At 43.3% G+C, this 16,898-nt stretch overlaps 1 protein-coding gene across 1 annotated transcript in view; it reads left to right on the forward strand.

Annotated features, from left to right (window-relative positions):
- GLB1 (galactosidase beta 1) overlaps positions 1-16,898 on the forward strand; it is a 76,441-nt gene that overhangs the window by 25,401 nt on the left and 34,142 nt on the right. The window contains exons 5-10 of the mRNA XM_065398033.1: positions 427-521; positions 8,472-8,652; positions 9,725-9,783; positions 10,521-10,642; positions 10,746-10,786; positions 11,401-11,513. Coding sequence (XP_065254105.1) covers positions 427-521; positions 8,472-8,652; positions 9,725-9,783; positions 10,521-10,642; positions 10,746-10,786; positions 11,401-11,513 — 611 coding nt within the window. The remainder of the gene's footprint in view (positions 1-426; positions 522-8,471; positions 8,653-9,724; positions 9,784-10,520; positions 10,643-10,745; positions 10,787-11,400; positions 11,514-16,898) is intronic.

A 16,898-nucleotide genomic window follows, 5' to 3' on the forward strand; every position in this document is an offset into this window, starting at 1 on the left:
GCTGAATACTTTTGCACTGTGCATAAATGTATGGAAAGAATAAGGTAGGAACAGGGTGGAAAACAGCAAGACTACTTGTGTAAGGATTTGCAGGGTTGGACCCTTAAATTGTAAAGGATAATGTTCTTTAAGGTAACTGGATATTTTTCTGTTTTGTGGGGACATTACCACCTGTTTTTAGACTGTACTATATTGGAATGATTCGGGTGTGGTCCTTGAAGCCACTTGACTTCCTTACGTACTGAGAGGCTGAAGTTATGAGCAAGTACAGGATGTCATCAGTTCATTATTTGTTGCTCTTGTACATGTTGTGCATACCCTTGGTATTTAGGGTATTGGTTACAAAAATATCCCATTTGTAGTTTGTTTTTGTTTTAAAGTAGATGAACTCTGGTCTACCCACAACTTTCTCTTTGTATATTCCAGATTACTTGGCAGCTGTAGAAAGGTGGATGGGTGTCTTGTTACCCAAAATGAAGCCTCATCTCTATCAGAATGGAGGGCCAGTTATTATGGTGCAGGTAATCCATTTCAAAAATCAAATGGGAACACTAACTATGTGAATGCAAAAGGCCTTTTGGTCACCATTATTGAATTATTAACAGTGCTTCCACAGGTATGTTTCCAGTAATGTACATGGGTGCTCTTTAAAATTTAAATAATATTTGCTCTCCATGACAACTGGGATTAAAATTAGTTTAAACTGTATCACAAACAAAAGGGTCTGGTGTCTGATAATATTTTAGTATGTTATCCTTGCATCTCCAACATTTTAACAAGTGAAGTTTTGAGGGTCGGCTTTTAGTCCTTAGTGTAGATGTCTCTTTACCACTTGGAAAGAGACTGCACGTGAGGATGTGGTGAGCATGGCCACTCACTCACACAAGTGATGTATTACTAGCCAGCCTGCTTGCCTATATTGTTGATACATAGCTCATGTTGAAGCAGCTCAGCGAAAGCCAGCACTTCCTGAGACTCAGGGACTCTTGAATCAAACTAATTTCTTAACGTCTCTTCTGCTTCTCCCTCTCCTTGCTCCCCTTTTCCTTATTACGTACAGAATCACCTGCAGGGCTTCCCTGCAACTCCCCACCAAAAGTATGAAATGCTGGCTCTGTTGAAGTCAATGGGAGTTTTGCCATTCACATCAATGGAACCAAGATTTCACCCCAGGTCTTTTTCCTGAGATTTGTTGGAGATTTTCTTGCTAAATCTTCTGTGCACTTGCCGTCCCTTTATCTTAAGTCACTTTACAAAGCTGCGTTAGTAGTATTATCACCATTCTACAGGTAGATGAGGCCCAGAGAGTGAGTAGCAGAGTACTAGTAGATCCCAAATCTCCCAGCTTTTTGATCAGTCCACTGTTGTTGGGTTTGTTTGTTTGTTTGTTTGTTTCTCCTCATCTTGTAGTATCTACAACTTTGCTAAGTGGCTTCACAGAGAAGACTAAACCACAGCTGCCCTTCCCTTTCCTCTTCCTTTGCCTCCTGCCACCCTCCCATCACTTATTCCCTTGCTTCCTCCCATCCCTCCCTGCATGACTTTGACATTGTTTGCAAGAATTGGCAGTCCCTGTTTAGAACAGGAGTCAGGAGTACAGCAAGCCTGCCTTAGGCCTGGTCTACACTAACCCCCAAATTCGAACTAAGGTACGCAACTTCAGCTACGTGAATAACGTAGCTGAAGTCGACATACCTTAGTTCGAACTTACCGCGGTTCAGACGCGGTCCACACGCGGCAGGCAGGCTCCCCGTCGACTCCGCGGTACTCCTCTCGCCGAGCTGGAGTACCGCAGTCGACGGCGAGCGCTTCCGGGATCGATATATCGCGTCCAGACCAGACGCGATAAATCGAACCCGGAACTTCGATTGCCAGCTGTCGAACTACCGCGGTAGTGTAGACCTGGCCTTAGAGTGCTCTGGTAAAGCTGTGTGGGGAGACATGCATAGGATAATCCCCCACAATGCTGGGCTCTAACCAGTGCCATCTGTTTCAGTCGCCCAAGCACCACAAGTTACTCAAAAAAAGAGGCTGAAAGCTATGCCATGACACAGTTCAGTGCTTTTGATTGCTGTTAAATGGAATGTTCTCTTTACTTAGCTTGATAAAGCTCTAGAGCAGCAGTTCTCAAGCCACGGGCTGCATGCGGGCCAATTAGCACACAGCTGCAGCCCAGATCAGCTGTGTGCTAAAGGTTGTAGGTTCTGGGCTCCCGGATGCCTTGCCGCGGGCTCCTGGCTGCCCTGCCACGCAGCGGGCTCCAAGCTCCCGGTGGATTTTGGTGTCCCAGTGGGGTCTGGGGCCTGGGGTTTGGGCAGCTGGCTGCCTCACGGTGGGGCTTGGGGTCCAGGCAGCCGGCTGCTGCCCGGCTCCACACGGTGGGGGTCAGGGTCCCCACGCAGAAGGGTCTGGAGTCAGGGTCCCTGCCCCATGCCCAGCTCTCCACTCCTAGCCCCACTCTGTGGAGGGGTCTCTGGATGGAGGGCGCTGGGTATAGGGGTTTGTGTGTGTGTGTGGGCGTTAGGTGGGGCAGCACCGTGGTTCTCAATTTGCAGCCCAGCTAACGCTTTGTGGGCCACATCTGCAGCCCACAATGATAAATAGGTTGAGAACCACTGCTCTAGAGTATCTAGCCTGACAAGACCTACTATAGCTAGGAATGAAAGAAAGATAAAATACCTTAAATATTTGGCCCTGGTGCTTCCACTGGTTATTACAGTGAACAAATTAAGCATTAAGGTTCGGATTTTGAAAGAAGGTTTCAAAGACGCACTTTCAGGGTGGATTGATTTAAATCAGCGATTTAAAGCATGATTTAATTCACCCAGTGGAAAACCTCGATTTAAATCATCCATTTTAATCAATTTTCAATTTCTACTTCAGTTATTTTCTAAAGAAAGGTGCATTTTTATTGGTTGATATAACATTAAAACATGTTGATTTACAACTAAATAGAGCCTTTACACTAGATTTGGTCCATCTTTTTGTGGGTACACTATAACTCTATATATTTATTTATGTAGTTATGTAGCTTAACATTTTCAGATTCTTATTAACTGTACATTTTTAGTATGTTAGAAAATAGTGAATGATGATTAACTTTTTGCTCATAATTTGTGTTAAACCGCATTAGGTTGGTAACTGGAATTTAATTAAACACACAAAACAGCATATTAAATTTATTTTTATTAACCAAAACACTTTAAGTGATTTGGATATATAAACTTCGCTTATCAAAACAGGTTTCACATTTACTACAAATTAAGATTAGTTTACCCCTTAACATATTTTGTATTATATTCAGACTTAATTTTAAACAGGTTTATTTTTAAAAAGAAAAACTGTTTATAATTAAATAATAAAAAACCTGATTTAAATTAAAAAAATCCAATTTTTTTTAAATCATCAGTTTTTATCTACCCTGCTCACTTTTATGCCTGCAGTTAGTCATGTATGCATATGATAGGGACTCAGCTACAAAACAATTAGTTAAGAAAGTATGTCCTGTGTCTTGTTTGCAAAATTAGACAGTGGGATGAGGCCCATATAAACATTTCCCACTAATTTAGCCATGGATCTACTGGCTAGGATGGTGATTGTTTGTCAGAACAGGATATTGCAAGTAAAGAGATTTGGGTTTGACCCAACTTTGCTTCTGACTCACTGCGAAGCCTTAACCCCTCTGTGACTTCCTTTGTCAAACTGGGATAACAGTGCTTACCCATTTTTTGAAAGTACTTTGATATTGCTAGATGGATGCTAGGATAAAAGTACAGTATTGTTATTAACTGCGATTGGAGTTTCATGCATAGAACAATTTAACTGGATCTCAATATTAAATCTCTTCAATATTATGGAGTCTGGAGTCAGGTCCGAAGAAGTGAGGTTTTTACCCACGAAAGCTTATGCCCAAGTAAATCCGTTAGTCTTTAAGGTGCCACCAGACTCCTTGTTGTTTTTGTAGATACAGACTAACACGGCTACCCCCTGATACTTCAATATTATGAACTGCTTTATTTTCATAACCACATTAGCACTTTATGAATTATACTTTTGTTGTTAAAGAAAGCTTTTGCAACTTATTATATATTTACATTTTAAGAAACTGGCTGAGATAATTTGCAAGAGCCCCAAACTCACTATTTATGACTACACTTAGGGGATATAGAGTCAAAGCTAAGACAAATCATCTGCTAAAGGCAAAAGTTAGCAGTTTTAACCAGGTATCCATATACCGGACTCTGAAATAGCTTGAGAAAGTCTGTTGATAGCTAGTCAAAAATCACTCCAGTTCTGTGATGCTGGCGGCTATACCAAGGCCTATCAATAAATGAATTAGTAGTGAGAGAAACATATTATCAGCTGAAAGCTGTTCAGGGATCTATGACAAATGAGTTCCTCATCTCAGTCAGGTCCCTAGTAGTGTCTTCATCACAAATGGCATCGTTGCTCAGTCCCCCTACCAATTCATGCCTTTGCCTTTCGAGAACTTATTACCTTCCTGACTTCAGATGGACTCTCCAGAACATGGCTGAGGCCAATGGATGGCTTAACATGGGGAAGCTTGCACTGCAAATGATAGACTTGCTCTTTTTAATTAAAAAGCCTGCAGTGTCAGCTGGGCCCCTTTAAGAAGGGCAGAATTCAACTGGAGCTTCAGCCCTAGGTGAAGGAAGTGAAGCGGAGGCAGGTGAGAACAATCAAGTAGAAGTGCTTACAGAGCTGCTTTTATGTGATTAACAATCAGAACAACGTGCCCCGCCTGAATTGCCTCCTGGCTACCTTTTGGGGTTGAAATTTCACAGTCTTGGCCAGAGGGTTATTTTCTTAATTTTATTTTTCTGTTCAGACTTTGGTAATTGATTCAGGTAAGCCTGAGAGACACCTTTCCTCTTCTACATTTAGACAGTCCCTAGTCCTGAAGATCTTACAGTGTGCTAACACAGTGCAGCCATGACCGCGGCTGAGGGCTTTAGCCTTCACCACAATACAAACAGTAATTCTAATAATAAGAAATCATTCAAGCTGACTCTTAATCCTCAGTCTTGGTGTAGGCAATGGAGAGTGGTGCCTCTGTCAAGTTTCTGAGGAAACTTGGTTTAGTAGTACTTAGTTAGAAACACTTGAAAATACCTTACTATGCATGCATGCAAGTCGCTTACTTTCCTAAACTCTTTAAGAGCGCAACGTGGAAAATGTAGCTGAGCACAGGTTATTTGAAACTCCCTGACTCTTGTGCGACGGGATGGGAGGCCACTCTGACACATCAGCAAGGGTGGAGTTATTATGCCTACAGGCTGTCATTGTGGCCTCCTGCTGGTAGTTCTGGGAATTAGCTCAGTCTTATCGCAGGGCGCCCTCCTCCGGTGGTGTCTCGCCTGCCATCACTTCTGCTCCGGACCCACGTCGCCTCAAGGATTGCGACGTCCTCTTCAGGACACAGCCCTCCGGCCGTGCCCCATTCCATTCCCCCCCCCCGCACTTCCGGGGGAGCAGCAGTCCTCTATCCAGCCACTTGCCTCATTGGCAAACTGCAGCCCTTCACTGGCCACTCCCCTCAGTGGCAAGTGGGGGGCGGAGGGGGGGAGACCCGGGCCCACCCTCTACTCCAGGTCCCGACCCAGGGACCCTCTAGGTGGCAGCCATGCACTGCGTCTCCCTTAACCCCCCACCATCCATTTCCCTGGGCCACTTCCCCGTAGCCCTAGCACCTTCTCTGCCCCTGTATCCGGGCTTCAGTCTTTAAGCCAGTCAGGCTGGAGCTCCCTCTTGCTCCCCTAACCCAGCCCTGCTCTATTCAGGGTGCTGGCGGTTCCCTCAGCCCTTCAGGGACCCAGTCCTTTCTGCCTGGGCTCCCAAGAGGGAACTGACTCCTCTGCCCTGTAGCTGTCTTTATATATGAGCCTTCTCTGCCCTGATTGGCTGCTCCTTGCAGCCCCTCACTGATAGGCTGTCTGCTGCGCAGCCTCCCAGGGCTGCTTTTAATCCTTTCTCCACCAGTGTGGGGCAGACGCCCCATCACTCAGGCAAAATGTGTAATAAAACACAATCTTCAAGTTACTTTATGTACGGTGTATGTGTATTCAATAAAACATTTTGGGCCAAATTGCCCTCTGTGCAGGAATAATTGGAAATTCAGAAGTTTCCTTTGAAGCGTTTCCCTGGCATTGTTTCCTTGGCTTAGGGGCAGGACAAGGGGTTCCTTCCTGTGGATCTAGCTGAGGATCCTACTTGCCAAAAGTTATACAGCTGCCAAAATCCTTGGGGAAGTGCAGTCCCTAGCCATCCCCATGGAAACTCTGGCCTCCCTGCACTGGCTCCAGAACTCCTCTAGAGCTCTGTTGTTGTGCACCACATCTTAAACTAAACAGGGCTCTGGATCCACGAATGACTCCAAATTGTGAGTGTATCGAACATCATTTATAATCCACTCCGTCATGTCATCAGTTGTGTGGGCAATTTTAAAGAGACAGTCCTGGGCAAATTGCCAAAACCCAAGATGTTTAGAAACAGTCCCAGGCCCAAGATGTTCCTCTTTCCCCAGTTCTGGTTTACAATTGCAGCAGATATATTGGCATGGCAACGCCCCCAATATTTCCTTATCTTTCTCATAATAAAGTTATTTTTCACAAACAACTCTTGACTGCTTAAAACCTCAAATTCTTGCTTCGGTTGTCAACATGCAACTCACATCAAGTACGCTTCATCCACACTAGGCCTATAACATTACATGGATATGTCCATAAAAACAACTCTTTATAACAGTTTGAGTTGAATTTTTGTTACCGTTGTTTTTATAAAAAAATATAAAAGGGAGACAAAAATACTGGGTTAGACTAAGCAAAAAGGTCTAATAATACCACCCAAGGACTGTGTTAATATCACGATTGGTAAACAAGAGGCGAATGGAACCAGAAATGAATTAACTAAAACTGGTATGTTGGAAATTAGGCCTAATTGGTGAACAAAATAATGAGGGGATGGGTTACTCCACCCTTTATTCCCTTTTGGAGTACTTAAAAAGAGACTTTGGGGAGGCTCAAATAGGCTAGAAGATGGGTTGACTGAAAGGAGCGAGCTTTGTTATCATGACTGCCAACCCCACCATCTCCAGGGACCCTGGAATGTGCCATGATTCTGTTAGACCTTCACCATCCTGATTCTGAGAGAGGTCCTGACCAGTCCAGGCCAGAGAGAGGGACCCAGATGACACCACCACCTCTGGCTAAATCCCTAATGCTACCTGGCATATGGAACTTTGGTTTCTGCTGTCACTGCGCTCCATGTGTCCTCCTTCCCCACCTCATTTCTTCTTTTTCCTCTCTCTCTTCCTTTGCCTTCTGTTTACTAAGAGTTTGGCTTAGCCAAACAAGACAGCATCTCTTGCAACAATGCTATGAGCCTGTGCCCAGTAAGGCAACCAAAAGCAATGCCTTAAACAACCCACTGCTGCTACAAGTTTTCCAGGTCTTGGAATGACTGTGTGCTGGGCCTGTGTTTCTCCAGCAGTGGGATTGCAAATGAAAATCAGCACCAGAGACAGAAGTTGCATTTTCTACCTTTGCTGTTCCTTTCACTCCCATTTTGCATGTGAGCCTTGTTTTCGCTTTACTTAAACAGGGTCGGACTTCAGCAACAGCAGCAATAACAACAGCTCCAGTTCATCTCAACATGCTTCTCTGTTCCTCAAAAAGAATAGTTGCTACCATCTAAAAACTGGCAAATGGGTTTTTTCCCCTATAAAAGCTCTCTACAGGGAATAAGGGATATTGTAAAGTATTAAGTAAGGCTTTAATTTGGGCATTTCAAATGCTATTACCTTTTTTCCTTTTCAGTATCTTTAGTAAAAGGTTTAAAGATTTTTTTAATACTGGTGCATTTGCCACAGGACTAAGAAGGCCGAGATCTCTGTACTTGAACCCCCGAACCATGTTTAACTGTCTAGTGTTGTGCAGTGACAGGATCGTGTTAACTTCTTTGACTCTGTAGGCCCATTTATTCCATCAAAATTAACACATCTCTTCCCATCCCCATGTTAGCAGAGCTACAATAGAGCTTTGTCTGTTGTACTTGGGGCACACCGTTTACGAGTGAGACAGCGCTTAGACTAACGTTGTTTAAGCCAGCATTAACTAAGCCAGAGCATTCTTGTAGAATTGGGAGGTTGATGCTTTGGGATACAACCCCTCTCCAGATAGCTGTGGAGCTCCTGCAAGACAGGCTTCTGAGAGGTGAGAAGAACGATGCTGCCGGTGTGGCATCTTCTCCCCTCATCCCATGCATCTTCTCTGGAGTTTCTGTTGGGCTTTCATTGTCTCTCTGCAAGGAGGAGGCAATCCAGGTCAGGCTTTCATGGTGTCGCATTGAGTGGCTTTTCTATTTTCAATATGAAAAGTTGTCTCCCCGTGAAGGGTGCAGGCCTGGTTATCAAATGTCAGCTTTGCTGCTGATCTATTATTTTTATTGCATAGGTTGAAAATGAATATGGAAGCTACTTTGCCTGTGATTACGATTACCTTCGTTACCTTCAGAAGCTCTTCCATCACCATCTTGGAGATGAGGTGGTACTGTTTACAACAGATGGGGCAAGCAAACATTACTTGAGATGTGGAGCTCTGCAGGGTCTTTATGCAACGGTGGACTTTGCACCAGGTTAGTGGCAGCTGTTTGTAGCAAGATAACTAGGCCAATGTTTGTTCGCTTGTAGCTAAGTTGATGATCTCCCTGACTCCTGGGTTTAAGTGGTGATCTACATATTGCCATTTGATATATTCTTAAACATATAGAGGGAGCCAGCTGGTACGATTCACGAGGGCTTCTCCTCTGGGACCAGTCTGGTCTCTTTACAATGCAAACCTACTGAAAAAATATAGCAATGCTCAGCAGTTTTTCCAAGGGCTCTTAGTCCAGCCCAAATTTCAGCTCCATCAGATTATCACCTTGCGTTCCTCTGAAGAAAATCTAGTGCTGCAGAACATAGTTAAAATGGGACACATTGCCCCAATCTGTGGTATTGTAAGCATGCAGAATTAAGTGAGTGTTATGCTTGTGAAAAGTGCCCAGTCCGAACAGGAGACTTTGTCATCCCTAGAAACTGTACAGCCTTGGCAGTGTGGGAGGTTTCCTGGGCCTCAGTCCAATGTGAATGTAGTTCAGTTTCCAAGTGCCTTCAACTTGGGACCTCCCTTGTGAATTGTCCTTTGTGGTAAGGTATGTTTGTAGTCTCAGTCCATTTATTAATTGAAAAAATCCACATCTCTCACACCTCCCATTTCCTGGAGGTCATCCATCAAATAGTAATGACTTTCAGTCACTCTTGGCTTTCAGACCAGTGACTTAGAGGTGAAACTCCAAATCTGATTTGCCAAGTCCCTGACTTTTTTACACTTCCCACAAATAAATCTACTTTAAACTAAGGCCTACATTTTTAAAAATATCAAGTGATTTTTGGGTGCCTTAGTTCTGGTGTTCAGCTTGAGGCTTCTGAAAGGGGCTTGGTTTTCAGAAAGCACTGAGCACCCACACTCAGATAAGTAGGCCCATTTCTGTTGCCTCAAGTTGGGCACCCAAAATCACTAGCCTCTTCTGAAAATTTAGGCCCAGATTTCCACCTAGGTTGTTGCTGATACAGGGGAGAGAGGTACAGCATCCCAGTTTCTGCTCCTGAAGGCAAAGCACTGAAATAGCATGGATATTGCAGCTCAGTTTTGTTTTTTATTTGCAGGTGGTAATGTCACAGCAGCATTTTTAACTCAAAGAGGCAGTGAACCCAGAGGCCCCTTGGTATGTTTTTTTTTTTTTTTTTTTTTTTTAATTTCCATATGTTCTTAATTTTATGATAGTAATGAAAACCGAGGGGTTGACAGCAGCAGTGCTTGTTGTTTGTGCTGCTTGGGGTGCCTGGGTTCATGGGACATTGGAACTCTTGTTTCATGGTGAGGCAGAGGTTGGGGACAGTTTCTCTGTACATGTCTGTTCCATGCTGCTGCTCTGTGATCCCTGACTGCTGTTCTGTGGAGTATTTTTTTGGCCTCAGAAGATCCCAATTTGTCTTGATTTTTCCAAGCCTAGGAAAGTATGTACAAAGCAGTAGAGATGCTTAGATGAATGAGTCAAGTGTGTGTGGGAGCGGAAGTTAGAGGCAGAATTAATAGAGCAGGTTAGAAAACTGCATCCTGTTTTTAACTAGCATAGATTTTTACACAAGTTAATGGGATGTGAGCTGATTAGGAGCCATTTTGATGCCTTAGCCACTCTGAGAGAAGGACTTAATCTTAACTAAAGGGCTACCTCATCTCCTGTGGCATTTAACATATTTCACTGTATTTACAGTAATTATTTGAATATGAATCAAATGCACTTAGCTGCTTTTTTTCTTATTGCTAGTGACATAAATTGAGCTTAAAATAACTTAACCTCCAATTCTGATATTGCTTCCTTTTTATATTACTCTTTCCCCCCACTCCCCTCCCCTGCTTTTCATGTTCTCTCCCCAACTCTCCACATTTCACCCTGGGCAGGTAAACTCTGAGTTCTACACTGGCTGGCTGGATCACTGGGGTCACCCTCATTCTGTTGTGCCAACAAATACGATAGCTAAAACTCTTGATGAAATCCTGGCACGTGGTGCTAACGTTAACATGTAAGTGCATGTTCAAGAGAGGATTTGTTTTTAATGAAAAATGAGAGTAAGGAGGCAGTCAGCAAAGCCTGGTTTGATTGGCTTTATTTGTTTTTCTTTTTAGGTACATGTTTATAGGTGGAACCAATTTTGCCTATTGGAATGGTAAGGAACAATTTGAAAAAAGTGACTTGCTTTCCAATTACAGGTGAGGCCTACACCTGTCATTTACAGTATATTACAAATTACACACAGTCTAAACCTTCAGCCTCTAGGTCCGCCATGTCCTAAATCAATTCTATATTCATTTTCTTAAGACACACAGATAAGTATTTTAAATGCCAGTGGGGAAGGAGGATTGAGTGCCAAGGAGTCCTTGAATTAAAAAGTGCCGGAGCATATCACCTCCTATATTTCAGGTGCAGGAGCGATACTTCAGCAGCACTACATCTCTGCTAATCACCACTTCATTATCCAAAGCCCTCATTCAGGAACGCACTTAAGCATATGCATAAATCCATTCCAATTCAGGGCGTTCCTTAAGCATGTGCTTAACTCCGACAGACTTCAATGAAATGTAAGCAAGTGCTTAAGTTCTGTCCTGAATAGGGATGGTTTCCTGAAGGGAACCCAAGCTGAACCACTAGACTTAGAGATCTTGCTATTAACAAAGAAATTTGTGGGTGGAAAGAAACAAGTCTAAAAAACTATCCCATTGGGGAGGGGACTGGAGAAGCTCCATCAATTGTTTTTAATTGCTTAATTTTTGATTTTCACAGGGGCAAACATGCCATATTCATCACAGCCTACTAGTTATGACTATGACGCTCCACTGAGTGAAGCAGGGGACCTCACTGACAAATATTTTGCTCTGAGAGAAGTCATTGGTAGGGTGAGTGTTTATAAAAGACATGGCTTTTAGAATGTTTCTTTAAAACCTCACTAGCTTATTGTGTGAGCTCTCTTGGTTTTGCATGGGTGTGGGTTGCCTCCTGATTTATTACTAGGTTTGGAAGGTTTAGGTTTTTTATCAGTAAATGTCGATTTCACTGAGCACACACAAACCAATGAAAAAAGATAAGAACAGAAATGTACAGATAGGCAAAGTTAGAAAAGTGCTGCTTGAGCACTTATTTAGACTTTGATTTAAGGATGTTTACTTTGCATATTTTGACAGATGATGTTGACAATCTGTGATTTAGAGGTTATAAAGCTTTAACTTTTTGAATCTAAATCTCTGCTGTCCTTAGATAGTTATTGTTTGACTCCTCCATAATTCCCCCAACTGTGAAAAATTTAAATAGATAAAAATTGGGGAAAAATGCTTAAAAATAAACGTAGATGTTATCTGTTGAAATTATAAAAAAAAATTCTGCCAACTTATTTATTATCCACTTCAGGTGTTGAAATACGCTGCTGCTATTGAGTTCTTTGATTATTGTGTAAAAAATCACCCAAAGTCTGCTTCCAAACTTTATGTTGTGCACTCTGGTGTTTGGGGTCTCTAAGAGTGGGAAAGCTTACTCTGATGAACAGATTTTCCCTTCATAACTTTACAAACAAGAGATGAGGCTGAGCTGTGGAATTTGAATCTGGGTTTTGAACACCCCAGAATTCAAGACTGTTCAATCCAAGTATTTGCTTTGGGCCCCTCTCTGTGTTTAAGCACAAGTCAAGTTGGGTTTATTTTTGTCTCCATTGAAAGGCTACTGTAGAACAGTCTCATAACCTTCTGTATTTTTCCCAAGCTTAACTTGCCAAGTCTCCTCACATTTTGATAGCTTTCTATTGCCTCCCTTAGAGTATAGTTCACCTCAGTCTCACATCTTTGTGTGGCTTCTCTTGCCAATGAACGTCACAAAAAAAGTACTGCTCTTGAGTTCCTTAATTAAAGTGCGTGCCTATCTGAAATGTGATCTTTAGTGTTTGCATGCATGTGAACTGGGGGAGATACGACTTCATGCAGAGAGCTGGTTTTGATAGGATCTGAAGTGTTGGCATAAGCACTGTCAATTTTGGTAGGCCAGACTGGTGTATGCAACTTTTACACTGTGGTTTGTTTAGCTTTTACCCTGCATATCCATAGTATCTAAACAAAGTCTTCCTGTCTGTGCTGTGGGTTCTCAACCAATAACAATCTATCTGCTCAATCACATTTTGAGGTAAAGTTACGTTTAAAAAGAGAGTTGTCCTGTTTATCTGCTTTCAAAATGACAGATTTGTTGTAAGCATACATGTAGTGAGCCCCTATAGGCTTTTTGGGGGGGAGGGAGGGCGGAGAGGTGTGTGTGTGGGGTCATTGTCTGTTTTCCTGTCCTAATAGGCCTCTTTCAGTTGCTTATAACTTTCTGCTTTTGGTCTTAAACGATCCATGTTTGGTTTCTTCCCTAGTGTGAAAATTGTTTGGAGTGAATTTTATGAAAGCTTGAGCAGAATTGGTTGAGCCATTTTCAAGTACAGAGAGAGAGGAAGAAGTGGAGTTATGCCATTATCTAGAGATGTAAATTATTCTTTCTTTTAACAGCTCTACCAATGAAGTGGTTGAAACTTGGCAGGGAGATATGTCAGATGTAGGGATTGCTTTGTCATGGTCCAGTGGACAAGCTGCTTCAGTTTGGCTTTTAAAAATATGCTACTTGTTCTGACTGCCTCCTGGCTTTTCTGCCCCTGATTCCCTTGGTCTGTTCTGGTGCTTCTTTGCTACCATCGCTGGCCATGTCTACACTATGGTGACTATAGTGGCATAGCTACAGCACCATAGCTGTACAGCAAAATTTTATGCTTCTAAGAAGCACACGGGATCTTTTTCAGGGGAAAAGGCAATACGCCCGCTTATTGAAGATACAACAATTAGCATATGCATATTCTCTCTCTCTCTCTCTCACCCACACCCACACCCACACCCACACCACTGTCCCGCCAGTCAAGGTTATAGTCACCAGTCCGGATCAATGTAGTGGCCAGCAAGGTTCATCACAGGTAGGGAGGAGCCGGGTTCTGTTGGTCCTGACATGATGCTCCGGGGAAGTCTTGGCAGGATGAACCCAAAGTTTCATGGCAAGGCACCCTGTTTAGATAGTGATTTTTCTTCATTGGGACCAATGAGTTTTGCACCGTCATGCTGTAATCAGTTGTTTGACAAGTGGTTGTTTTCTTAAATTGTTGTTTTCATCCTTTATCTTGTTCTTTCATCAAGTTTCTTAGGGAGTTACCCCATGCTTGTTTTGATTACAGCTATCTTGTCCCCATTGATAGGTGCCTGTCTCATCTTTAGAGTTGTCAATCTGCCCTCCTCTGACATTTCAATAGGGACGTGTTGCAACCTCCTGGTGCCCTTGTGTCTGTCTTCGGTTCCTCCCTAGAACATTTGGTCTGGTGATGACCTCCACGCTTATCTTTTAACACACACACACCTCCTTCACACACAAAACGGAATTGATTTACTCAGAACATTTGAACAGGAACATCAAATTGCAATGCAAGAGTAAAACAACCATTGCATTCTTTTACTTATTTTAAAATGCTAAACCTACAACTAAGGGTATGGCTACACTTGTAGCTGTACAGCGCTGTGAGTTAAACCCGCCTTCGTACAGCTGAGTAGGGAAAGCGCTGCAGTCTGTCCACACTGACAGCTGCCAGCGCACTGTCGTGGCCACATTTGCAGCTGCATTGGGAGCAGTGCATTATGGGCAGCTATCCCAGCATTCAAGTGGCTGCAACGTGCCTTTAAAAAGGGGTGGTGGTGGAGTGTGGGGGGAGAGAGAGTGGGTTTTTGGAGTGTGTCAGCACACTATCTTGTAAGTTCACACTCCCCTCTCCCCCTGCTTCTCTCTCACTCACTCACTCAAAGCAAACAGAAAAATGTTTGCTTTTTCTCTCTGAAATGGAGCTTTGAAGGCACTTCCGCGTTCCTGCAGCCCATCACAACAATGAGAAGAGTGGCCACTTGATAAGGGGATTATCACAGAGCAGTAAATTAACTCCTCGTTCACACTGATACCCGGGAGTTGTAGCCAAGGCGCAGCAAACGTTATTCCTCTCTGGGAGGTGGAGTACCAGCAGCGCTGTAGCCACAGAGATACAGCGCTGTACGTGCCTTGCCAGTGTGGACGGAGAGTGAGGTACAGCGCTCTGGGAGGCTTTATTGTGCTGTAATTCACAAGTGTAGCCAAGGCCCAACTAAGTGGTGACCGTAAAAGGTCTGTCACTGCCTTGAAATCAGCACAGCCACGGATTCTGGCTAATGCATCTCTACCAATGGCCCATTGGCCATTCCTTTCTGCTTTCAGAAAGGGTGGCTGGCAGGATATGGTCAAATCATACACCAATACATTTAATACATGCTACATTATTATTCTTTATCCTTCATTCTAAATTATACAAAATACAAACATAAAATCTTACTACTACATAACCACATGGCGTAGCTGCAGACTGCGTGGACGGAAGGGGTTTTTCCATCGCTGTAGGAGTTCTGTCTCCTCGAGTACCAGTAGCATTCTTTTGTCAATCTAGGTGTGTCAGGGTTCCCTCCCGACTCTGAACTCTAGGGTACAGATGTGGGGACCCGCATGAAAGACCCCCTAAGCTTATATTTCATCATCTTAGGTTAAAACTTCCCCAAGGCACAAATTCCTTTCCTTGTCCTTGGACGGTATTGCTGCTATCAAGTGATTTAAAGAGACATTCAGGGAGGGGCCACTTGGAGCCCTATCTTCCCCCAAAATATCCCCCCATGCCCTTTCACCCCCTTTCCTGGTGGGGCTTGACAATAATATACCAACCGATAGGTTAACAAAGTGAGCACAGACCAAATCCCTGGTTTTTAGGACACTGAAAATCAATCAGGTTCTTAGAAGAAGAATTTTATTTAAAAAAAAAAATGTAAAAGAATCACACCTGCAAAATCAGGATGGAAGATAACTTTACAGGGTAAATGAAAAGATTTAAAACACAGAGGATTCCCCTCTAGGCTCAACTTCAAAGTTACAAAAACAGGAATAAACCTCCCTCTTAGCATAGGGAAAATTCACAAGCTAAAACAAAAGATAATCTAATGCATTTCCTCGCTATTACTTACAATTTCTGTAATTTTTAGATCTATCAGTTCAGAATCTTTTTAGGAGCTGGGTTACCTGCTTGGTCTCTTTCTTTGTCCCAAGAGGGAACCAACAAAGAGAGCACAAACAAAACCTCCCTCCCCATCCCCCCTCAGATTTGAACATATCTTCTTTCCCCTTTGGTCCTTCTGGTCAGGTGCCAACTAGGTTAATTGAACTGATTAACCCCTAACAGGTAAGTGATTCTATACGTCTGGTCAGGAAGGATTTATGTTACTGCATACATAAAGGTTGTTACCCTTCCCTTTATATTTATGATAAGGTGTATCTATATTGGGAGTTAGGACGGTTTCACACGCCTGAGTGCTGTAGTTATGTCAACCTAACTTTTCAGAGGAGACCAGACTTTGGTCTCCTTCTGTGGCGTTACTCCCACTCTTTCAGAGACACGCAGACCTTCACAGAACCACAGCCAGCGCAACCTCTTTGCTTTCATGTGCCTTTGTTTTGGATGGTGAGGTGTGCCCTTGTGGTGGAGGCCGCTGTTGTTTCATTCATCTGGTTCCATAAAGGAATTTAACTGTTTACTACAACTATCCTAAATGGAAGGCAGCAATTCTTCAAGTAATGTCCCTCCATGGTAAGTGTATGTGCAGGTGCATCCCCGCGGTTCTGATCAGAGATCTTTGGTAGCAGTGTCTTTTTGGCCTGCACAGGTGCTCCAAACCCTCCCCCCCATGCTCTGCCTCGAGGCTAGTTATCATTTTGCAGGCAACCCCCCCTCAGTTCCTTCTCAACTGCCCCTGGCTAGAGATAGAGCAATTAGCAGTCTATTCAAGGATACTTTACTTCTTTAGAAATGCGTTCTTAGCTGGTTTTTAGTGCTTTTGTTCTTTTCTTAGTCTCGTAGGTTTTTTTTTCCCGTCCCCCATTTAAAAAAAACAAACAAATTTAAAATAAGTTCTTTACTTTAACCCTTTCCCCCCACTATACTGGGGATTGCCCCCAGTAAGAGGCCTGCCCGGTTTAAGAATTCTCTCTCCTGCAGGGAGGCCATTCCAGTATGGGATGGCCATTCTCCCTGTGTCTTTTGCCTTGTCAAGGGCCATGTTCCACAGACATGTCAGCAGCAGAAGGCCAAATTCTGAAAAAAAACGGAAACTGAAACTGCTCCTTATGGAGGGAGCTCTTTAGCCTGCGACTGACCCGCGGCC

This window comes from Emys orbicularis, chromosome 2 (assembly GCF_028017835.1).
Source record: "Emys orbicularis isolate rEmyOrb1 chromosome 2, rEmyOrb1.hap1, whole genome shotgun sequence".
In the NCBI taxonomy this organism is placed as follows: Eukaryota; Metazoa; Chordata; order Testudines; family Emydidae; genus Emys; species Emys orbicularis.